The sequence below is a fragment of the Lathamus discolor genome, chromosome 17 (genome assembly GCF_037157495.1).
Source record: "Lathamus discolor isolate bLatDis1 chromosome 17, bLatDis1.hap1, whole genome shotgun sequence".
Taxonomy (NCBI): domain Eukaryota; kingdom Metazoa; phylum Chordata; class Aves; order Psittaciformes; family Psittacidae; genus Lathamus; species Lathamus discolor.
In genome coordinates, this window is record NC_088900.1 from 7,277,529 (window position 1) to 7,300,753 (window position 23,225).

Consider the following 23,225-nt stretch of genomic DNA (forward strand, 5'->3'; position numbering starts at 1 on the left):
GCAGCAGCGAGAGGCGCCCGGTGCGCGTGGACTGTGGCGCCCAAAGCGCTGCGAGCACGATTTGTGCGCTTTGACCTGCGGCCGCGCCGCTACCGGCAGGGAGGAAACCGCGGCGAGGGCGGCTGCTGCTGGGCCCGCGGGTCCGCAGGGAGGCGTCGCCACCCGCGGGCCGGTGCTGCTGAGGGCCGTGAGCGCCGTGCGGGACCGGAGAGGCGGCGAGCTGCGCGCGGGGCCGGGCCGGGCCGCGGGGGGGCGCCGCGCCGGAAGCAGGCGGCCGGCGGCGGGGAGTGGTGGAGGGGGGGTGCAGGTCGGCTCCGCAGTGCTGCGGGCCCGGGTCTGCGCTGGGGTCGGGCTCCTGCGGCGCTGGCCGGGCCGAGCCCACGTGCGCCGCAGGGCCGGGAGGCGGGCGACGACGCAGCCTCGCCTCCTGCCCCCTCCCTCCGGCGGGCGGTGGCCGCGGCTGGGCCGGCGGCGGAGCGCCGGGGCCGTGCCCGTGCCAGCCGGCCCCGCCGCGAGTCGCTGCGCGCTGTGCCATGGGGCCGGATCCGGGCTGGGCCGCGCTGGTGCTGCTCTTCGCCGCCTCGCTGCTCACCGTCGCGGCCTGGCTGCTTCAGTACTGGCGGTCCGCGTCCCTGCGGGCGCCGCGGCGGCGCGGGGCGGTGACGGAGGAGGCCGGGGCCCGGGCTCTGCTCGCCGCGCTGCTCGCTCTCCGGTCCCTGCGGGAGCAGTGGCAGCGGGCCTGGGTGCGAGCCCTCAACGGCCAGGCGCGCCGGCACGGGGTACGGCCGGGACCCGGGCGGGGGCGGGGGGAGCTGTCCCGGCGGCTTGCGGGCGGGCGGGGCCGCCGGCCCTTTGTTCTCGGGCTGCGGGGGAGCCGTCCCGGCCGGTCGCCGTCTGTGGCTGTGGGGGCTTGGCCGGAGGGAGCCAGCGCCTGCTCTCGAGCAGCGTGGTCGGGACACGGAAAGGAGGCGCTGGGCAGCGGCTTCGGGGCCCGAGGCCGAGTCGGCTCCGATGAAGCCGGCTGCTGTGGCCGCTTTGAGGTTTCCACAGCAACCTTTTCCGAGTTCTGTGATGTTTACTGTCCTTAACCTCCTGGCGTTACCGCTGTGTTGATCTATAGTTTCGCAGACTGTGAAGAAGAGTGTTCCACACTGATTCCACGTGGAAGGAATTGCGCGGTAGCTTGCGTTGCCTGCGGGGCAGAGGCTCCCTAGTCTGTTGTACTTGATAATAACTTGGTGGTGTGAGATGAAGAAATTGGATCTTTGGGGAAGGAGCCTTGGAAGAAGTGCTTGGTTTACTTATGTGTTGCCTGCACTGTACCTGTGGCTTTTTTTTGAAGTCTTTTTCAGTTACAAGGCAGGTAAGTTGCACCGCTGCAGTGCAGCCATTAGAATAAAGGCTGCAGAACCTGAAGGAGTGTCCTCCATGGCTTGGCTGAAGGAGGGCTTTACTTTGTCAGCAAACCTGGGGTGCTTCAGTTTTGGTACTTAAAGCGGATGGTGGCGTCTGGCATCTGGAGAGCAGAAAGATTAATAAGGCTTATTAAGCAGTTTTACTTGAAAGTAACTGCACAAGACAGAGCAGATCTTAATTATGTAGGTCAAGCGTAGTGTTCTTGAAGTTCTGCCGGGTTGGACGGGGCTTTGAGTAACCTGGTCTAGTAGAAGGTGTCCCTGCTTGTGGCAGGGCATTATAACTAGATGAACTTTAAAGTCTCTTCCATCTCTTAGCCATTCTGTGATTCTATCTAAGCCTTGTGATCTATACAGAAGGTTACTGCATTGCAACATTTGGCCTAGACTTGCAACTATCCTATATGACACGGTTGGTTTTGAGGTATCTCTTTGTCAGGTGACAAAACAGCTGAAAGTTAGTGTTTTGTTCTTTAGCTAGTGCTTCGGTACTGAGTTCCTGCGTTGTGCATTCCGCTAAGGAGCTCTTTGCTGACTCTCCCTCGTGTGTAGTCCCAAGAGAGGGAACAGAAAATGCCAAAACCGGGGTAAAAGTCTCATGGTTTGCTAAGAAAGGATAACAGAGGGAGGCTAGCTTTCTGGTGTCCTAGTTAGTCCTGGAGGAATGATGCTCAGTCGCTTCCTTCTTGCTAGTCTGTTTTCTTCTGTGGTTTTCTTGTTTCTGTGTGACTTCTTTCAGCTTGATGAGCTTTAAAAGATTAGTTTTGGGGTTTGTTTGCTTGGTTGTTTTTTACTTGGGTCAGGATTAGCACGGAGCAGGGGGAGAGAGAAGAAACGGGAAAGCTTCTGCAGTGAGGAAGGGTTGATGCACTTGACTTAGAGTTGACTGCAACAATTTTGCATTCTCATTTGAGCTTGCCTGTCTGAAATTAATATAGTGTTTGTGAGTCTGAGCCTCGACTGGAGACCCTGTTTTCCTTCTCTGTAAGGGCAAGCCAAGATGGGCAGACTTGCAGCATGTAATGGTTGTGCCTAGCAAGACTCATGAAAAGGGGCACGAGTGTGCCTGGGGCCCCGCTGCAGTCATTCATCCTCCTTCAAACTATCTGGGATATTCTGATCAGGACTAACATGGTTCTCTTTCTGTAGAGTTCAGTGCAGATCACGTTTGAAGAGGGTTCTCAGCTACCACCAGCCGCAAATATAAGTCACGTGACATGCAAGGGACAGTCGGACCGCAGCATGGTAAGGGTTTGCCGTTCGGAATTGTTCGCCGTGGGTTTTCTCTGTCGATTGATGGCATGCGTTAGGGAGGCTGCCGGGAGCTGCGTGATGGGGACTATGGGACTGGGGAGGTTTCGGGCAAGATTCATTGTTGAGTTCGGTGATGTGCCAACCGACTCTGTGGGAGCCCTAGGGGAGATAACATTGGTGGAGCTAGCGCATGTATATGCTGAACCCAAATACCAGGATCCTGCAGTGGAGAAGGAGAAGAGAGATTTTGTCACCGGTGTATCTTTAACGCATCACGGGCATAGTCTCTAATGGCAGGTTCCGCAGGGTCTGAGAGCAGGCCTCATGTTTCTTTCCTGCTGCAGTGGGTGAACCTTGCCTATCACTTTTAGAGATTTTGCTGTTGTGTGGTGTTAGCCTCTCACCACCAGTATAAACTCTTCTTTCCTTTTCTCTCTAGGTGCTGTGTTGCCGTCTGTCAGCTGAAGCTGTGAAATTCCCTGTGTCTGTTACTCAGCAGTCCCCAGCTGCTGTTTCTGTGGACACCTATCATGTCACTTTGGCTGTGCTGCAGGCTCAGGTAATGGTTGTAAAAAGTTAGCCTGTGACCTTGTTCCTTCACCCGCCCCTACACAGACTGAGGAAGGATGCAGTATAGTGTGACGAAAGGCCTCATGATGCTGGAAGAAGTGGCGTTGCTGCCCTCACATTTTACGCAGTGGTAGATAATCCCGATCTAAGTGCCAAGTTCTGCTTTCTGTCTCTTGTTCTGCATATGTTGGCTATGTAACGTAGCCATAACAAAATCCAGAGAGGTGTGAGATTTGGCATTGATTTTGGTGCCTGGGCATCTGAAAGCAGCTAGGAAGCCAGATCTTGGTATGGAGTTTCTGCTGCAGCTGCTTTTCCAGTAGGCCTGGGACCACTTGTATTCTTACGTTCTGTCTCTTACTGTTGCACTGGTGCAGGGGCCTTTCAGTTGCTGAATTTGAAGCAGAGCAAGCAGAACCTCTTCTTTACTGTGGGTATTTGTTCTGGGCCAGGTGGAGATCCACTTGGACGAGATTGAGAATGAAGGTCTCCTGGTGTCGTGGATGTTCAAGGACAGACCGGACATGAACCTTTCCGTTCTTCCGAGACTTCAACTTTGTGAGGTGAGCGGCAAACAGTGGGAGAGGCGGTCTTGAGCAGAGGGAAACTGAGAAAGGCAGAAACCGCGCTGAGACAGAAGGAAGGCTGTGGCAGAGGTGAAAGGAGGAGAGGTTGGCAACTTGCTCTCATGGCCCTTCAGGGCAAGGGGGGGATTCTTTTGCCCTAGATTCTGTACTAGCTCAGCTTTCCTCAAGAGGGGCTGAAGCGGTACCGATGCCTGTTGTCCGAGTTTGGTGTAGCAGCTGAATGGAAGTAAACGTAGCAAAAAAGGCTTTTTGTCTGCTTAGGTCCATCTGCTGTTGTCGGATGTTGAGCTGCACAATGAGCTGTTGGGTTTTTTTTTTTGGTGGGGGGGAGGTGTGTGGGAGGGGAGTGGTGGTTTGGGCTTTTTGTTTGCTTGTTTTGTTTATTTGGGTTTTTTTGAGAGGTTAGCGTGCAGAACGGAACCCACAGTTGTTAGAGGCTTAGTGAGCTGAATGCAAGAGTGCTGGTGCTTCTGTGATCCACATAGGTTGGTTCATGTGTTTGTTTTATTGACACCCTTGTTGCTTTATGCTGAGCACATGGAGGAATCGAGCTGTTCTCCCAAAAGTGCGGTAGTACCATCTCATGAGGTGGTGAGGGTGTGACAAACTTTAAAAGCTGTATTGCCAAAATTTGCAATGGGTAGACTACAGGTGTAGAGGATTAGTCTGTCTCGTTTAGACAACTTACATTTGCCTGCAGCTGTTACACAGAAGCTTTAAATAGTGGGGAGAGCAAGTACAGGATATGGCAGGAGTACCTGGGATGCTATTGCTGGGAGAAAGACTGTGTAGTGTCTTAGAGGTGTGAGAGGCAGCTAAAGCTGTATCAGAAGAAAACATGTCTGCCTTATGATTTTTCTGTGTTTCCTCTTGATTTGTGGAGAGAAGAATGAAGGGAGAGCAGACCTGTCCACCATAAAGGATCTGATTGAGGATGCCATCATCAGCACACAGCCAGCCATGACGGTGAATCTGAAGGCCTGTGCCGCTGGAGCTGGTGCAGTAAGGCGCTCTCCTTGTGTCACTCTTGTGCCTCAAGCTCTGTGCCCGGGGTGCTTCTGAGGACTGAAGCTCAGGCAGGAGTACAGAGGTCGAGACTTGCTTCTGGGTGACAGCCTCAACCTGGCCCGTGCTGTAGTAGGGGTTGGGGTACTGTGGCATGGGGAGGAGAGTTGATTTGAAACCACTCCAAAGGACAGCTCTGTTTGTACGTTCTTTTCTGAGCACTGAGTGTCAGTTTTATTGAGGTGGAGCCGAGCTGCCTGAGACACGTCTCTTTTGGTAGTCTTTCCTTTCCTCTGAATGCTGAGGTTCTGTCTGCAGCAGCCTTTGTGGGTGTGGAATGGTCCATAGCATGTCATCTTCTGTAGTCTGCCTGGCAGCTGGTGAGCTTGTGCTTCGCTGTCTCTTCTTGCGTGCCTGAAATTCACCATCTGAAATAACACAGGGGCCCAACAGAGGTCAATATCTTGGGGGAACCTGCAGCGTCTCTTGATGGCTCTGCGGGTATTCCCTGACGGTTGGTGCAAGAAGCAACTTGGCAGATGCAGGGATGAACTGCCAAGTCGTGCGTCTTGCTGCTGTTGGCTGGCAAGTGAACGATAAAGGCGTGGGTCTCACTCTTGTAATTTCCCAGGTTACCAGTGATAAGCTGACTCGAGAGTCACCGTCCAGAGTAGCCCCTCTGGGTTCTAAGCTGTTGCTCCGGAATCTTCGAGTGCTGAACTTGGGCTGCCAGGGGAAAGGAGGTAAGCATGAAAACTTTGCTGGTCTGCAGGGGCAAGCGCATAGGTGGTGAGACTGGAGTGAGTGGATGTTTTAGGTGGGTTTGAGTGGAAAAAAATGGAAAAGAGGGGCATGTGACCACCAAGCCACTGCTTTGTGCTGAGCATATGCATGCACTCCATCCCCTCTGTGGCAGGACTTGAGGAGATATGCTGTGTGGCAGAACTAGACAGCCCCCTGCAGCAGAAGTGGACGAGGCCGGTGACAGCTAGCAGTGCCAGCGCTGTGGCAGAAATGGAGTGGAATGAGGAGCTCTTTCTGTAAGTGTTGCACCCTCCTCACAGCTGGCACAGCAGAGGTGGACCAGCACGATTTCTGGGTGTCATTACTGCATGATGGTAATTGATGCAGACTGCACAAAAGGTGAAGTCTGTGCTGTGGGGCGGCAGGAGTTTGTGCTGCCCATGTGCTGGGCTAACAATTCCAGTGATTGGCCTCAGCTTGCATATGTATTTCCTGCTCCCCTGGACTTTGTTTTAACTGGGTAGTCAGAAGCGGCGATCGTGGTCGGCTTGTGGGCGCAGCAGGTTCAGAAGGCCTGGAGCGTAGATCTTGGCCTTCCAGATGAACTGCTCTCCCAGCTTCATCTGGCAATGTAACACAGCCCTGCAGGTGATACAAACGGGAGTTCTCCTCTTCTGTGTAGTCTGCTGCCAGGGACCGCAGGGGCAGCAAATTTGTCCTCCAAAGTAGCATATGCATACTGAAGCTCTGGAAAAGGTGACGAGGCACATGAGATTTGAGGGAGGGAAGATACAGAATGGGGTTACTTGCTGCTTGGCTCTTTTGCAGATTGCCTAATATGAGCCTGTCTTTTTTTGTTCCAACAGGGATTTGGGACACAGAAGTAGAGAGCTGAAGCTACAGGTGCTGGGGAACAGCGACAGAGGGGGAAGTGAGTGCTGGAAGCCGTTGGACAGGTTGTAAGATGGGGACACAAATGTGCCTAAGGGACTTCGTGTGCTTTGAGCCTGTGGTGGTTTGGTGTTGGCACGATTGCAATGAACTCTGCTGGGGATTTTTCATATCTGACTGTATGTGAGCCTCTCACTGTGTAAAATAACTTTGGAGTCTGTTCTTCCAAGTGTAACGCTCTTAACTCTGACCTTTCTGGTACCTGGGAGATTCCTGTGGCCTGCCTGTCCCCAGTCTGAAGTGGGGAGAGCGATGCGGGGATTTGCCCCAGTGTGTTGGAAGAAGTTTGCACAAGGCTCGTAACTCTGTTCGTTTGCACTCAGTCAGGGGCTAACTACAGTACTTACTTTTGATGGAGGCTGCACAACACCCACCTCTTTCAGGGAGTCAGTTTCTGGATCGGTAAAGAGGAACGGAGGAGCACTGCCTGCCTCTTCCCCACCTTGAACCTGGGAGCTATAGGCAGGGGGGCTTGGCTTTGTTGGCCCACAGGGCTGCTTCCCAAAAAGCAGAAGGTGTCTTGGATGCTGAGCTCACGTGATGCTTTCTGTTTTCCTGTTCCTTCCTGCAGGTGTGTTGCTGGCACATACCACGCTTTCGCTTGATTCTTTGGGCAAACAACCTTCCGGGAGACAGGTCTGCTCACTGGCCCCAGGAGCTGGGTGGTCTCTGGCGGCCGAAGCTACCATTACGTTGGAGGTGAGCCTGTAACAGTGTTTGCGATGTGAGCCTCTAGCCAGAGGTGGGCGTAACAGGGCCTGGGCTCATCGCAGGGGACTGTCAGACCTTTATGTTGCAGAAGGGTGTCACCGGGCCCTTGCTCCCCAAGCCTCTGTCTGCTCAACCAGCTTGGTAGCGGGATAGCTCCTTGGTGCCTGGAGCAGTAGCTTTTGTCATCCATATGCCTTGGGAACTCTTCTGGGAACTCCAACTGGGAGCCTCTCTGAGCTGCGTTTTACTCTTTGTAGCTGCTATTCCAGGAGTCTCCTGCATCTTTGAATGCTCAGCATGCTACGTCTCTGCGAACCAGCATCACCCCCACTAAGAAGGTGGAGATGGACCGGACCATCATGCCTGACGGCACCATTGTGACCACTGTCACCACGATTCAGTCCCGGCCCAAGGCAGACTGCAAAATGGGTGAGGCTGCCATGTGATGGGCATCTTGTACATGTCGCTGCGCTGGGGGTGCAGACTCCTTAGCATCCTGTGGCTGGCTGGAGGCTCGTGCCTAGCCCCAAGGGAGGGAATTGATGCAGCCCTTGTGTTTGGGGGGAGGTTAGAGAAGGACAAACCTCTCTGACGCCTTTTGGCAGTGGAAGCTCCTGACTCTAACATGCATACCGTTGCGAAACCTCTGTGTTAAGGCGGGCAGAGTGCTCTGCCACTCTTCTTCTATTTATGTGCTGAATGCAGAACCGGAAGCACGTTGGCCTTGCTTGCTAGTGCTTGTTGCTACTTGCGGTCTGATATCCTGATGGATGTGTGTGGCATATTCCATGAGGCAGGGCCAGAAAATGGCACGAATGGGGTCTCGCAGCTGGGCTGCTTTGTGTGTCTTTTCCCAGTAGGCTTTCTACTGCTTGGTTATCGCAAAGCCTCACAGAGCCAGCCTCTGCAGGCTCTCGGCACGTGCGCTTGAGGTTTTTTGGGGGTGTAGGGGGCCACAACATGGTAACGAAGTTGCCTAAACTTCGTCTCCTCTTACTGGTGTCTCTGTGTCTCTGCCTCTCTTTAACCATGAAGATTCACCATCGAGGTCGCCTTCCAAGGTGGAAGTGACGGAAAAGAAGACAACTGTGCTTTTGGAAAGCAGCTGCCCTTGCAGCCCCTTGCCCAGCAGCAGCTGTAAGTGCTTGGAAAACAGGCTTTTATTGGAGCGACTGTATTCCTTAGCCTTTCATGGAGGTTGTCTGCTGTCTGAATGTGGGGCACAGAACTCGTCTGCGTTTGCTGTGGCAGAGGATGTCTGAGTGCCTGAGGGAAGGTGGGGGCAGCGGGGTGATGGCAGGTGGGAGCAGGTAAAAGGCACTGTGGCTATCTGGTCTGTGACTCCACGCATTTCCTTTCTTGATGAGAATGTTCTAGGCTATCTGAACCCAAAGAGCTGTGCTCATCCTGTACTCGGGACTCTGATTGTCTCTGGGACAGAGAGCTGCAGCCTTTTTGATGGCTCATGGCCAAGGCTGCCCAAACTCTTGGGAGTCTTTGGAGGTCTTTGTCAAGTGGGAAAGATATTTTAATGACATATCTGGTGGGAAATCGAACTTTGCAGGTGCCTGAAAGAGCCAAGAGCTATATGGCGCTTCCTTCCTTTGGTTCATTTGGGCAAGCGTGTAGTAAATTCTGTTCTCTCCCTTTGTGCACATGGAGTTGCCTATAATGAGCATCAAGGTAAGCAAGCGATCTCTTGCTGGTGCCAAAGGTCACTACACCAAGTGTTGGTATCTTTCTTGTGCTCAGGGGATAGCTATATGCCCAACGGCTTGGACCCGGTGGCTGAGACGGCGATCAGGCAGCTGACTGAGACAAATAACAAGCCTGCCAAGAAGACCCCAACGAAACGTAGCACGCTGATCATCTCGGGAGTTTCCAAGGTCTCTGATAGTTGCGAGGCTCCATTTCCAATCTGCGAAGCCTTTTCTAGGGATGTGTGCATTGAAACCACCTGGTCCCATAGGAACCAGTGTGGGAAGGTTCTGGCACAGAAGACTTGCTTGGCAGAACCCTTTTGCTGCTTCCTTGCAGCTTGTCACTGCTTCCCAGTGAGTGTCAAAGGTACCTTGCCAGTCTGCAGGGCAGCTGCTGGTGGGAGTTCACAAAGGGCAGCCACAGAAAGAGAAGCTGCTGCCGTAGCTGGTTGGGAACCTCATGGAGTCCTTGGACTTGCCTGAGGGAGTGAGGGAAGTGCTGCAGAATGCTTTGGAATCCGCCATGTTCCAGTATGTTTCAGCAAAAAAGTGACAGTTGTGCATCAGTGCCATCTAGCACTGATGGTTGGATCCTGGGCATCATATGTAGGTGTGAATGGAAAACGGGAGATGAGTGTGATTCTTTTAAACTCTGTCTTCCTCTCTGTCTCACCCTCTGATCCCCCTCCAGGTACCTATCGCTCAAGATGAAATGGCACTTTCTCTGGGTTATGCTGCGTCCCTGGAGGCCACAGCATACAGGGATTCTGTGGCAGAGGGCGCAGGCGAGTGGATGCACGATTCTACTGAATCATCACAGCTGCCAGAATCGTCGCCGTCTAGACAGAGAGCGGGTCAGGAGCTGGATGAGACAACACGGTCGGACATCTCCGAGAGGCCATCGGTGGAAGATGTTGAGTCTGAAACTGGTTCCACGGGAGCACTCGAGACCAGGAGCTTGAAAGATCACAAAGGTAAGGATGAACCAGTAGATGGTAGCTAACATTAGACCTGGGGACCAAGTGCTGTCTGAGTTCCCCGCCCATAGAGCAGGGGGTTGCTGGCAGCTTTCAGCATATCAAAGAGCGGCTTCTGCGAGAGCCTGGAAAAGCCTGTCTTTCTCACATGCTTCCTGCTGGAGTGGTGCCAAGCTCCTCTGTTTGCAGGTGTCCGATTGCTGTGGCCTTTTCGGTTTCTGTGCTTTCTGTCCGGGTTCTGTGCTCTCTGCCCCCTGCGTGGTTTGCATGTTTCTGAGAACCTGTTTTCTCTCCCTAGCCTCTAGGACTACAGATTGGGTACACCTCCGTAAATGATTCCTCCTCTGAATTCAGCTGCCTTTAGCATGGAAACGGAGGCTGGCTGACAGTGTGGGTTGTAGAGGCCTCGACTCCCTTCCTCTTTCTCTGTTAACTCATTCTTCTGACCTGTTGTACCATAGGATGTCCACATGAACTCTCTGTTTTCAAACAATGGAGTGGGCCTCCTATTCCGACCAAGCTGCTGTTCCTGACTTCCTGGGCTTGTGTCAATTAGGTGGATGGCGCGCCTTGGATTTGTGACAGCTTGTAGCTGTAACAGTTTCACTTAACTGCAAATTTATGTAAATAAGTGCCAGCCAAAATCTCAATTGCTGAGAATATGAGAGCAGGGCAGGTTTTAGGAGGGTGTACTGTGGTACAACCAGGTGCGGTTTGAACTGTGGTGACCACCCCCTTGTTTGCGTGTCAGTGGGTAGAAAGGTGTGTGGCCCTGATTCTTGAGAGATGCGGCAGGCAGGGAAGGAAGAAAAACAAAGTGAGCCCCCTCTGTGGGAAATGCTGTTGCGGCTTTGTACGGCATGCAGGTTTTGAGTATGCCTTTTTACACCTGGCACCTGTTTGAGGCTGATGGCGATTGGCATCTCCGTCCCATTCTGCCCACGTGAGTCATCCAGAGCCATTGCTGTCATTTGTCTCCAGGTTCAGACATCTTGTGAAACTGTAGGCAGTCGCTCTCGTGGGTTGGTCACTGACTAATCCAGGTCTCCTTGGGACGAGCTGGTCCAAGAGGCCTTTTCCCTACTGCATGTTCCTCACGGTGTCTCTGCATGCAGATTTTCTCATGTGTTTTCCCTTTGTATGAGTCTTAGCTTTCTATTACAGTTCTGCACGCTTCTGCTGCAGGGAGGACATCGTTGTGTAAAAGGAAGGTTATGCAGAGGGGATGTGTGATGGCGTGCTTAGTGAAGCCACTTGTTGGTGCTGCAGTCTGTCCCGAATGTAGATTTTTGCCGTGTGGCCGGGAGCTGGGCTTTGCTGAGCTGCTGTGAGCTTCCGTTGCTCAGGGTGGAAGATATCTGTGCTGCACATCAGAGGGCAGCTGGGTGCATTATTGCCCCCAAGACACACGAGAGCAGGATACTGTCATTATTTTCAATTCCTTCCTTTCCATCCCTACAGTTAGCTTTCTTCGGAGTGGAACCAAGCTCATCTTCCGGAGGAAGAGTAAGCAGAAGGAGGCAGGCCTAAGCCAGTCGCATGATGACTTGTCCAACATTGCCACTGACTCCACTGCCGGGAAGAAAGCCGGCAGCTTCTCCCGTCGCCTCATCAAGCGCTTCTCTTTTAAGTCTAAATCCAAACCCAAAGTTAGTGACAGCGTTACGGCAGGTGAGAACTGAAGGAGGGAGAAGCTGTAAAGATTGCGCAGAGATCCTTTTCTAGTCTCTTGTCTTCCCGCTCTATGGTATCTGTGACCTGTGGTCCGGTTCCTTTCAGCCTTGGCAAGGGAAGACGCCCCTGGTGCTTTATGCCATTTGGGGAACAGAGGTGGTGAAACCGGGGCTTAGGCTGCTCATCTGCCTCTCCTTAGCCCTTTCTGACTGTCATATCCCACTGTACTCTCCCAGAAAATCCAGGTGGTATGCTAATCCTGGGGGAAATCCCAGGAGCTGTGGAAGCGACTCTGCACGCATAGCCGTCTGGTGTCACTGGGTGCATCCTGGAAGGAAGGGGGTAGTGGGGAGGCTCTCGAGTGGCAGTGCGCAGAGTTAAAGATGGAGAAACTGCTGGGTTAGCTACGCTGCTGAGAAGCGTGGGATGTAGCCTCGCTCAATTCTAGTGGGAGAGAATGATGCGGTCGCTGGCCATCTAAATACTCTCGTTGCTTCTGTGTGGTGCAGAGCCTGTAACCTGACTGAGGCACGGTGCGGTGTGTTCCCAGTCTGCGGCTTGTCGGGAGAGCGAGCTGCAGTTCTTGGCTCTTGGAACAGCTCTGTATCCAACAGTGCTGAGGAATGCCTGCTTTCTGCACTATGCAGATGAAGGAAGGAGCCTCTAAGAAGGAAGTTTAACCACCAGGCGAGGTTTTGTAGAAGCCTGGACCCTTGCAGGAATGGTTGGTGCTGTCAGCACTGCCACCCTACGGTGCAGCCTTCCTTCCACATCCGCGTCTTCAGATGGGAAATAGGCTGTGATGCACACGTGCACTGGCCATTGTATGAGCAGAACCCTTTCCCTCGGGGCAGCTGGGGGTGTTGCTGGGCAGGGCTGCCTTCTGGACTTGTGGGGTGCCTGGCCTCTCGTGCTCTTGTGGTTCTTTGCAATGACTGGTACCACACTGGGGATGGGGGTGAGGAATGTGGCGACCCTAGTGAAACGGCAGTGTGAAGTCTAAAGCCATGTGGCAGAAAGAGGCAAGAGTTTATATGTTTTCACTGATGAAAAGGTTTCTTGTAGTAGAAGGAGCCTTTCTTGACTGCATCTGCTATTTCCTTTTTTCGAGCAAACCCAGTCCATTGCATTCAAACAGCAGGTGTTTCCATGGTGGGCATTTGCGGAGGGAGAAGCACACTGGAGAAAATAGAAAAAGCTCCTTGTGCAGAAGGAGACTGACCTTCTAGACAAGTGGTTTCCTGCTCTCCTGACATGCGCCCTTTGCGAATATCCCGAGTCCTTGTCCACCTAGGGTAATGACACTCTCGGAGAAACCCTTGTGTCCTGACAGCGTGCCTGGTTTGAATGAAAGCTCCTGCTCTCCTGTGAGTTGTAGAGTTAAGGAGGTAGGGCAAAGAGGAGGAAAACCTCCCTAAAGAGCAGTTGTCTAGACCTGACTGCGTTCACTAGCTCTGCTCTCCTGTTACAGTACCTCCCAGGTGGGAGCTGTCACCTTGTGTTGCGCAGGATGTGACCAACTGAAAAAGCAGTTGTTCTCCTGACAGGGTGCATAAAACATCTCATTCTTTGGAAGGATGCATTCTGGCTTACCCATATAGCCATTTCCAGAGACTGGAATGCTTTCAGTGTGCTGCTGAGAAAGGATTGACAGACATGTATTTTGGAGCATCTCTTGAAAGGGTCTGAAAGTTGGGGCTGGGGGGGCAGAGTCACTTGGGGCTTGCATTGAAACTGCTGGTGCTTGCCCAGTGGGAGGGATTCTTCTTTCCTGCCAACCCCCTGTGAGGTTGAGCATGTGTGAGAAATCCTACCAGCCAAGCTGGCTGACCAGGAACCTCTTCTCTATCTGTTTATTTCAGTCCAAGAGTCTTTCTGTTCATCCCCATGCTCTTCCATGTGTTTTGTCCTTTGTTTCTTCCCTCATCCGCATGGTACCGTGGCTTTGTTTGCAGCTCCATGCGCTGCTGATGTCAGAGTGCTCCCCATTTCTCGCTCAATGTGGATTTCCTTGATGCGAGCTCGCGGTTCCTGCTGTGGTGCTGGTTGAAAGTTGCAATATGCACCTCTTCTCTAGCCATCTGGCAACCAGTTTGACGTAGCCTTCCCTTGCCAGGTCGGTGTGGCATTGCACATGGCACTGCCCTTTGCAGGCACGCCCCTGTTCCCGGCACCTTGGGGTTTGGTTCCTTTTTGGGCGTTCCTTCTCTCTCGCATTGTCCCTGCTACCTGTCTGTCTCTGTTGACCACGGTACTCAGCGCTCTGGTTTGGGTTTTCATTTTGTCTTTTGTAATTCATGTCAAGGTATTGCTCTGAATGAAAAGTGCTGGCTGAGCCCAGACAGCACCGCTTCTCTAGTGGCGTGGCTGTGAACCTCGCGTTGGAAATTCTGGCTTGAATAGAAGGGAACTTCCGGACAAGCCAGCAGCTCTTCAGTTGTGGTTTATCGCAGGACGTTCTGTGGGTCTCATTGAATAGTCCTGTGTTCTTTTCTCTAAACAGCAAGAGCAGCTCAAGCTGTTTTGGTGCAGAGCAGCCAGAGGTGAATGCCCAAGGTTCCCTGCTGTGCTTCCGAAGCACGAGCCTGTGGCTTGCGTACTCAAGGAGATCCACAAGGCCTGGTGAGCCTTGTCCTTGTTGCTGTACACCGGAGGTAGGAAAGGCAGTCTAGGTTCTTGTCTGACAAACACGTACCTAGATTTCAATTGGAATGTTTTGTTCTCCCCTGGGGGAAGGAGACGATAGGAAAGCTAGGAGTGAAACTGATAGAGTTCTTCACTGGCCTTGGGGACCAAGGATGCCTTTCTAGCCATGTTAAACAGGTAATTACTACCGTGCATCCTTGGACTTTCCCGAATTTGTTTCCGGTTCATTGGCTCCAGGCAAAGCCTGCTGATGTATCGTGTTGGAGGTACTGGTTTTGGTTTTGAGCATTGCCCTGGCAGAACACTCGTGGGAATCGTCCTTCGCTGCGGTCTGTGGAACGAGTGGTGCACAGGACATGCAGCAGTTGGTGCATATCCTCCCTTGAATTTTTTGGTGGTGCTTTTTATCATGACCTGTGAATTGCTGTGACAATTTCTCTCAGGTTAGATAGTTGCAAAGGAAAGGGATGTTGTCAAGTGCTGACAGCACGCGTCCCCAGACGTTAATTCCCACACCTGCTTGTGTTTCCTAGCAGAGATGTACTTGTTGCTTCTCAAAGTTGAACAGTGTAGGACTAATACTGTAACCTTTTATCTTCTTCTAAACGTTACTGGGAAGCGTGGAATATTTTTGAGGGTGTTTGGGTAAACTGCTGTTTTGAGGGACAGAGGGGTAGGGGGAGTGGCTCAACCACATGCACCAGGAGCTTTTCAGCTCAGATAAACTCCTGAGTAACGTGTCAATCCTTTCTCTTTGTGTCTGCATGTGGCTTCCTTTCTCACACTCGCAGTCATGTTTGTCCCTCGAGTAGTAGGCAGCTGGTTTTGCTAATCCTGGTTATGCAACCACAGGTGAGTCTCTTGGCTTTCCAAAGCCAAGAATGGTAATGAATCCGCCTCACGGGGGAGGTATGATCGTCAGTGTGAGAAACCGTCCTTCTATCCTAACCTTCTTGGAAGGAAAGGGAAGGTCACGTAATTCTTTGGCCTCCAGAAACTGCTAAGACACGGTCCCAGGGAGTTTTTCCCCATAGTGCTCTTGGCTTTTTATTCTCTGCTTGGGTTTAGGACAAGAAGAAATGCTGTTTGAAATCTGCTTTTCCCTGCTTAACTTCTTCTGGGTACCCGTGTCTTTGCCTCGGTGCCCTTGCATTTCATAATGCCTGGGACCATGAAGCAACCCCAGTGTGTGGTGCAGGCCGCCATCAAACGTTTTAGAACCATCTGTAGCTGCCAGGTTGCTGTCTCCGGCTAGGCTTTATGTCTGCACCTTGTGACATTGGTCCTCAACCAAATGTATGGGGGAAGAATTGCTGACAGAGTGGCAGGCTTGAATGTGGGGAGGCTTCTGAAGGAGTTCAACCTGCTTATAGGGGCCTGCGTTCCAAATACTGCATTGCGCTGCTGGCTGTAAGTATGCTTGTAAGTTCATTTTGCTCCAGATACATCCTCTCACCATGTTTTGGTAAGGGTTGCGAAGAGCTTCCACATGGAGAAAAAGCCTCTTGGTGTCAGCTTGCTAGGGGCGCATCCTCTTTGAGGCGAAAGAAAATAGGCATGGGAAGAAATAGAGGGAACTGCAAAACCAGCAATTTGGGGTGCCATAGGCTTTAGCATGACTGGTGCCTGACTGATGCCTGGTAATCGAAGAGGGTGCTTGAAGGCAGAGGGATTATACATGTGCACGTATTTGCATGCTCTTGTAATTAGAGTGTGCTCTGCGAGTGCCCATACCTGTCACGCTGCGAAATGATGGCACTGACTGGTAGATAGGGATAGGTAGATAGGCTTTTGTGGTATCCACAAAATATTTCTTACATGGACACCTTTGGAGGCAGCCTTGAGCAAACAAGCCCAACTTCTGACCCTGCAAACACCCTCGTGTGTTTGTGTAGCTGAGGACAGGCTTATAGGCAGATTGGCTAACATGGGGGAGAGCAATAGGAGTTTACTTGGGTAGAGAACTAGTCAGAAAACAGTTTTGGGGATGGAAGGAGCGTAATGAAAGCTTATACAATAAAGTATATGTAATAATAAAAGCAGATGTGAGGGCCACAGGCACACTCTGTTTCTAGACTAGAACCAGGCAGGGGACAAAATGTATGCTTAGAAATGTTTTTGTTGCAGTTGTTTGTCTCTAGCATTGCTTTTTCCTTCCTGCAATGGCTTCTCTGAGTTCATTGCCTGCTAAATACAGATGTCATTTTTGGATAGCTGGCGAGATGCTTGAATGTCGGGTGGCTGGTGATCGCATGTTCTGGGGTCTTCAGCATTGTTCTGCCCTCCCTCCCCCTATGTAGGGCACAGTGTGCGTCGTGGCAGAGTAGCAGTCCCGGTGGTTCAAACTTCTGGAAAAGATCTTTGTGCACTTGTGGTATTCCAGCTCCTTTCTACAGGCATGACTGCTTCACACCACCTTTTCTTGTGCATACAGGTACTGGACCAAATATCCACTCTGAATTTGTATGTGCTCTTTTGTACTTTGATGACTTCTCTCTGGGTGGGTTATTTTAACCCTGGGTCATTTAGAGGAGGGTGAAAAAAACAAAAGGAACCATGTAGCTATTGAAGAGATGAAAATAAAGTTACTTAATTTGGACTAAATGAATGAAGTTCTTGCACCTTTGTAAATGTTGAAGAAGAATTCCATTGCTGTGTAATGGCTGAACCTGTTAACTTATTAAACCACATGGAAAATCAAAACCTGACCCGGAGTCTGACTTCATCCCCACTGGAGTGCAAAGAGTTAGGCGTTTTTCCTTTTCATGGAGGGAGGTGATTTGTAACCTCTTCAGTAAGACTCTTGCCTCTCAGCAGTCATTTCTGCCAAATGCAGACACATGGGCTTGCGGTCCCTAAGGCTGCAGCTGGGGCTGTAGCCTTGTGCCGCGCTCCTAGGAGGCAAGAGCTTCCTGATGTTGGCTTCAGAAAGCAGCGTTCTTTATTGCAGCATGGGGCACACACCTGAATGGTTTTGCAAAGGTGAGCACACTCACTTGCTGACAGTGGCTATATATTTAGCATACTCATGCATATTCATGGATTTTTAATGAACTAGGTATAGTAATAGCTTTATAATTACGCATGTGCTTTCTTGCTGATGGGCTCTGTTGGTTGTCCATAGTGTTTCTCACTATGTTTACTGAATGACCTCGGTGCTGGCACATGCTTGCGAGGTTCTGGTGCTGAGTTAGCAGTTGGAACGTCCTTGCTGCTGTTCTGTTCTAGTCTTACTCCACGGTGGGCACCACCCTGAATCTTGAAGGCTGGCATCCTTAGTCTGACTGAATCCGTAGTTGTTATTAGTCCCGGGATGTTCCTGCCCCCATCAGCCGGACATTCCTTTTTCTCTGTGTGTTAGAGCCTGTTCAGTTTGAAGTCACACACACTGCTGTCAGTTTAAGCCTGTAATTTAAGTCTGCATCCCCAGCACGGAGCCGGAGGAGGTAAACGGGGCCGGGAGCGCTGCCCGCCGCCTCTGCGGTACCGGTAAGAACGCGGGTGCTGCCCCGCTGTGGGCAAACCCGGTACTGCAGGTGAGGGGCGGGGCGTGGTGTAAAGCAACCAATGGCAGCTGCGGAGGGCGGAAGCGGCGGGAGGCGTCTTGGGGGGAGTTCTTCATGGCCGGCGCCATCTTGAGTGCGGCTCCTAGGGGCGGCCATATTGGTGGGGTGCCACCGGTGCCGTTGTGGACCCGCCGCTCCGCCATACTGAGCCCAGCCCCTCCCTTCTGCCGACTCATGCCCTTACCCATCATGGCGGCCGCGTTGCCGTGGTAACGGCCGCATCGCGCCTGCGCAGCGGCCATTTCTCGGTCCAAGATGGCGCTGGCGAGCGTGGTGCGGGCCGAGGCTCCGCTCCCGTCTCGGTCCCTCCTGCCGGGGCTCGCCGCCCCCCGGGACCCCGCCGGGTCCCCCCCCGGCATCGCCGCCCCCCTCCTCCGGGAGCTGCCGCCGCTGCTGCCCGGGCCCGGCATCCACCTCCTGCACGGCACCACCACCCTGGCCTTCAAGGTACGGACAGGGGTGGGCAGAGAGACACGCAGGGAGCCGTAGAGAAACACTGCGAGGGGGCTGGGACCCATGGAGAGACATTGGGGGGGGGGGTGTCTGAGAGCCATAGAGAGACATTGGCGGGGGCACTGGGACCCATAGAGACCCCATAGAAACTCCATAGGTACACATTGGGAGGGGGGTATGCACATAGGGACCCCACAGGGGCCCATAAGGAGCTACTTTGGGGCAGCGGGGACGCATAGAGAGCCATTGGGGAGGGCTGGGGCACATAGGGACCCTATAGACCCCCATAACCCACCAGAGACACCCCATAGATCACCATATTTCCCCATGACTCTCCATAGACACACGTAAGCCCCTGTTTTTACTCAATAACCTCCCCATAGACACCCCGTAGACCCCCATATCTCCTCTAATCCACCCATAGACCCCCACAGACCCCGTTATGGGTCTTCAGACCCCCAAATCCCCCCGTATCCCCCCATAGACCCCCCATATCCTCCCCCATAGGCCTCATAGGATCCCATTGAGGGACTCCAGACTTCCGTATCCCGCCATGGACACCCTATATCTCCCCATATTCCCCCATAAAACTGCATAAAGGGACTCCGGTCTTCCATATCCCCCCATATCCTCCCATATTTCCCCCTAGAACCCCCTGTAGTGGACTCCAGACCCCCAAATCCCCACAAAGAGCCCCATAATGGGACTGCAGACCTCTATATGCCCCTCATAACCCCCCATAGAACCTTATATCCCCCCCCCATATTTCTCCTTAGAACCCCATGTAGGGACTCCACACCCACATATCCCCTCATGCACCCCCATAAAGGGTCTCCACACCCCCACAGAGCCCCGTGTAGAGACTCCAGACCCCCAAATCTCTCCATATCCTCCCATATTCCCCAATAGACCCCCATAATGGGACTCCAGACTCACATATCCTCCCTAATCCCCCCATAGACCCCCCATGTAGGGATTCCAGACCCCCATATCCCCCTTAAGCCCCCCCATAGACCCCCATGTAGGAACTCCAGACCCCCATAGCCCCCTATAGACCCCCCATGTAGGGATTCCAGACCCCCATATCCCCCTTAAGCCCCCCCATAGACCCCCATGTAGGAACTCCAGACCCCCATAGCCCCCTATAGACCCCCCATGTAGGGATTCCAGACCCCCATATCCCCCTTAAGCCCCCCCCATAGACCCTCATGTAGGGACTCCAGACCCCCCCCTGCAACCCTGCTGTCGCTGTTCCTCCACAGCTGCCCCATGGTGTGGTGCTGGCTGTTGACTCCCGTGCCACGGCTGGCTCTTACGTGGCGTCGCAGTCGGTGCAGAAGGTGCTGGAGGTGAGCGCGCGGGTGCTGGGCACCCTGGCGGGCGGCGCCGCTGACTGCGCCTTCTGGCAGCGGGTGCTGGCGCGGCAGTGCCGCGTGTACCGCCTGCGTCACCGGCAGCATGCCTCGGTGGCCGCCGCTGCCAAGCTGCTGGCCAACATGGTGTACCAGTACAAGGGCATGGGGCTCAGCATGGGCACCATGATCGGCGGCTGGGACAAGAGGGGGCCCGGTGAGTGTGGGTTGCAGGGGGCGGACGCCGTGGGGCTGTGGGTTATGGGACCAAAGAGTTGGGTATTGAAGGATATGGTGCTGGGGGTTATGGTTAGGGGGTGATGGGCACCATGGGGTTGGGGGTTATGGGGCCCAAGAGTGGGATATTGAAGGATATGGGGGTGGGGCTTATGGTTAAGGAGTGATGGATACAATGGGGTTGGAGTTGTGGGGCTCATGGGTAGGGTTAGGGAGTGATGGACATCATGGGGTTGACAGTTACGGAGCCAAAGAGTCAGGTATTGAAGGATATGGGGCTGGAGGTTATGGTTATGGGGTGATGGACACAATGCGGTTGGAGTTATGTGGCTCCATTATTATGGTCAAGGTTAGGGGGTGATGGACATCGTGGGGTTGATGGTTATGGGGGGATATTCATGGTTGTGAGGTTAAGAACTTGAAGTATATGAGGCTGGGATTATGGTTATGGGCTGGTAGATACCGGGGGGTTGGGGATTATGGGGTGAGTGACACCGTAGGGTGGTGGTTATGGGGCTCATGGTCAAGGTTGGGGGGTGGTGGGCACCATAGGATAGGTGGTTATAGGTTGGAGTTGCTTGTTACGGGGTCAGGGAGTTGGGTATTGAGTTACATGGGGCTAGCGACCGTGGCTATGGGTCTCTATTTCCTGTGGTCCACCACTGACCCCATTGCCCCCAATAACCCCCCAGGCCTCTACTACGTGGACAGTGACGGCACACGCGTCCCGGGCACCGCCTTTGCTGTGGGTTCGGGCTCGCCCTATGCCTATGGGGTGCTGGACCGCGGCTACCACCCAGAGCTGGAGCTGGAGCCCGCCTGCGCCCTGGCGCGCCGTGCCATCTTCCAGGCCGCGCACCGCGATGCTTACTCAGGCGGCCGTGTTTCCGTCTACCACGTGGGGCCCGAGGGCTGGCGCCGCGTCTCCTGCGACAACGTAGCCGAGCTGCAGGAGCGCTACGGGGCTGAGTGGGATGGCAACGAGTGAAGCAGCGGTGTGGAACAGGCGGGTGGGGGGTGAAAACAGGTAAAACCGGGGAAAAACGGCGCTTTGGGAGCTGAAAACGGCCATTTGGGGGCTGAAAACGGGCAAAACTGGCTGTTTTGGTGCTGAAAACGGCCGTTTGTGGGCTGAAAGCAGCCATTTTGGTGCCAAAACTGGCTGTTTGGGGGCTGAAAATGGGCAAAACCGGCCTTTTGGGGGCTAAAAATGGGCAAAACCGGCTGTTTGTGGGCTGAAAGTGGTTAACCCTGGGTGTTTTGGGGCTAAAAATGGCTGTTTGTGGGCTAAAAGTGGCTGCTTTGGGGCTGAAAACAGCCGGTTTGGGCCTAGACCCGGTCATTTTTGGACTAAAACTATCCGTTTGTGGGTTGAAAACAGTGTCCAAGGCGTGGTAGTTGCGAATGGCGTCATTCGGCTCCAGAGTGAACAGCGCTGGGGCGGGGGGGGCCGGGGGCATGTACATGACACACATGGTTAAGGGGGGGTGTGGAGCTGCGCTGGGATTGGTGGGGAGGCGAAGGAGGAGCGGGGCTTAAAGGGGGGTACAATGGGATGTAAATGGGGGTTGTAGGGGTGTTGAATGAAGTCTGGGGGTTAAAGGGGGTCTGTGGGAGGTTAAAGGGGGTCTATGGGGATTAGAAGGGGTTTGGGGGGGTCTATAGGAGGTGAAAGGGGGTTTGGGGGGTCTGGAGGAGGTGAAATAGGGTTTGGGGGGTCTACATGAGGTTAAAGGATCTTTGGGGGGTCTGTGGGGGGTTAAATGGGGTCTATGGGGGTTTAGTGGGGTTTGGGGGATCTATGAGAAGTTCGTTTAGAGGGGTCTATGGGGGGTTAAGTAGGGTTTGGTGGGATCTATGAGAAGTTCAGTGGGGGTTAAAGGGCTTTGGAGGGGCCTCTGGGGCAGGGCTCAAATGAGGTTTGGGGGTTCCATGGGGGGGTCAAATGGGGTCTCGGGGGGGGGGCTTAATATGCTCTATAGGGGTTTAAATTGGGGTTTGGGGGTCTAGGGGGTTAAACGGGTCTATGGGCAGTTAAATGGGTTTAAGGGGTCTGTTAGGCGTTAAAGGGTGTTTGGAGGGGTCTGTTGGGGGTTAAATGGGTTTATGGTGGGTTAAATGGGGTCCATAGGCTTCAATGTGGTCTGTAGGGCTTTAAGGGGGGTTTGGGAGGTCTATGGGGCCTCAGTGGGCTCTATGGGGGGCTCTGTGGGGCAGGTGCTGGACCGGTCCTGGGCCTTCCTGGCTGTGCCGGAGCCCTGCAGGAGCTGGACCAGCAGCACGGGCTCTCCCTGGAGGGCAAAGGGGTGGCGCTGTGGCTCAAGATGCACTGTATGGGGCGCTCGGGGTATGTATGGGGCCTATGGGGGTTACAGGCAGCGGGTTGCTGTGGGGTTAAGTGCCGCAAGGGGCGGGGTCAGCGAAGGGCAAGCCCCCCCTGCTTTATGGGGGGATATGGGGCTCTAAGTGGGGGTTTATAACGGGACTGGGGGGAGGGGGTTGGGGGGCTGCTAAAGGGCTTAAGGTGGGATTTGGGGGTGTCCCTTCTGTTACCCCATTGCCCCCTCTGCAGGCTGGAGGAGCTGGGGCTGCTCCTTGCCTCCTACTCCCCCCGCACCGTGGCTGCCCATCAACGCACCAGCCAAGTGCCATATGCCCCCTTCATCAATGACCCCGCCCCCTTTATGACACCACCACGACATTACTGCAAGCGCAGCATCTCATTGGCCGCGGATGACGGGGAGATGCAGGGCCAGGAGTTGCGAGCGGCGCTCTTAGCCTATCAGGGGCTGTGGGCGGGGCTGGAGGAGCTGTCCTCAGCCTACGGGAGGCTACAGGAGGCGGTGGAGCAGAAGAGGCGAGCCCTGCAGCAGCTCCGCCCACCAAGCCTGTGATGTCATGTGACAGCAGGCAATACCTGCTCCCGGGGGCATTGCCTCCTTTTCCCACTTAGAAGGGGAGAATGGGCGGTGGGGAGGAGGGCAGAGACCGGCTGGCAGCGCTGGGGGGGCGGGGCCAAGGTGGGCGGGTCCTTGAGAGGTAGTGCCGAAAGTGGCTAAAACCGAGTCAGAAATAGGAAAGGACAGGTTAGAAATGGCCAACATTGGCTTAAATCGGGTTAGAAGTGAGCAAAACTGGGCTAGAAATGCCACAAAATGGCTTAAACCAGGTTAGAAATGGGCAAAGCTGGGCTAGAAATGGCCGAAAATGGCTTAAACTGGGTTAGAAATGGGCAAAGCTGGGCTAGAAATGGCAAAAAAATGGCTTAAAACAGGTTCTAACCTGTTTGGCCAAAAATGCTTTAAGATAGGTTAGAAAATGGCAAAACTGGATAAGACCTGACAACCCTAGTGTGGGTAGACCTGATAGCCTGTGTGGGTAGA

At 53.6% G+C, this 23,225-nt stretch overlaps 2 protein-coding genes across 5 annotated transcripts; both read left to right on the plus strand.

Moving 5' to 3' along the window:
- The first annotated feature begins 287 nt into the window (after positions 1 to 287).
- Positions 288 to 17,660, plus strand: C2CD2L (C2CD2 like). Of its 4 annotated transcripts, none has more exons than XM_065696993.1 (15): positions 288 to 779; positions 2,565 to 2,660; positions 3,109 to 3,228; positions 3,692 to 3,802; positions 4,715 to 4,828; positions 5,463 to 5,574; positions 5,748 to 5,871; positions 6,442 to 6,506; positions 7,098 to 7,225; positions 7,495 to 7,666; positions 8,273 to 8,374; positions 8,990 to 9,123; positions 9,629 to 9,911; positions 11,376 to 11,585; positions 17,596 to 17,660. In XM_065696993.1, exons 1-15 carry the CDS (start codon positions 534 to 536, stop codon positions 17,643 to 17,645), a joined length of 2,067 nt encoding a protein of 688 aa, XP_065553065.1. In that variant the 5' UTR covers positions 288 to 533; the 3' UTR covers positions 17,646 to 17,660. The 4 variants fall into 4 exon arrangements, with proteins under 4 accessions (XP_065553065.1, XP_065553062.1, XP_065553063.1 ...); XM_065696990.1 differs by lacking the exon at positions 17,596 to 17,660 and adding an exon at positions 16,535 to 16,937; XM_065696991.1 differs by lacking the exon at positions 17,596 to 17,660 and adding an exon at positions 16,535 to 16,937 and having other exon boundaries at positions 9,758 to 9,911.
- A 352-nt stretch (positions 17,661 to 18,012) lies between these two features.
- On the plus strand, positions 18,013 to 21,220 carry PSMB5 (proteasome 20S subunit beta 5). The gene is made up of 3 exons (XM_065697000.1): positions 18,013 to 18,247; positions 19,516 to 19,822; positions 20,535 to 21,220. The coding sequence occupies exons 1-3, from the start codon at positions 18,056 to 18,058 to the stop codon at positions 20,828 to 20,830; spliced, it is 795 nt and encodes a 264-aa protein (XP_065553072.1). The 5' UTR covers positions 18,013 to 18,055; the 3' UTR covers positions 20,831 to 21,220.
- The last annotated feature ends 2,005 nt before the right edge of the window (positions 21,221 to 23,225 follow it).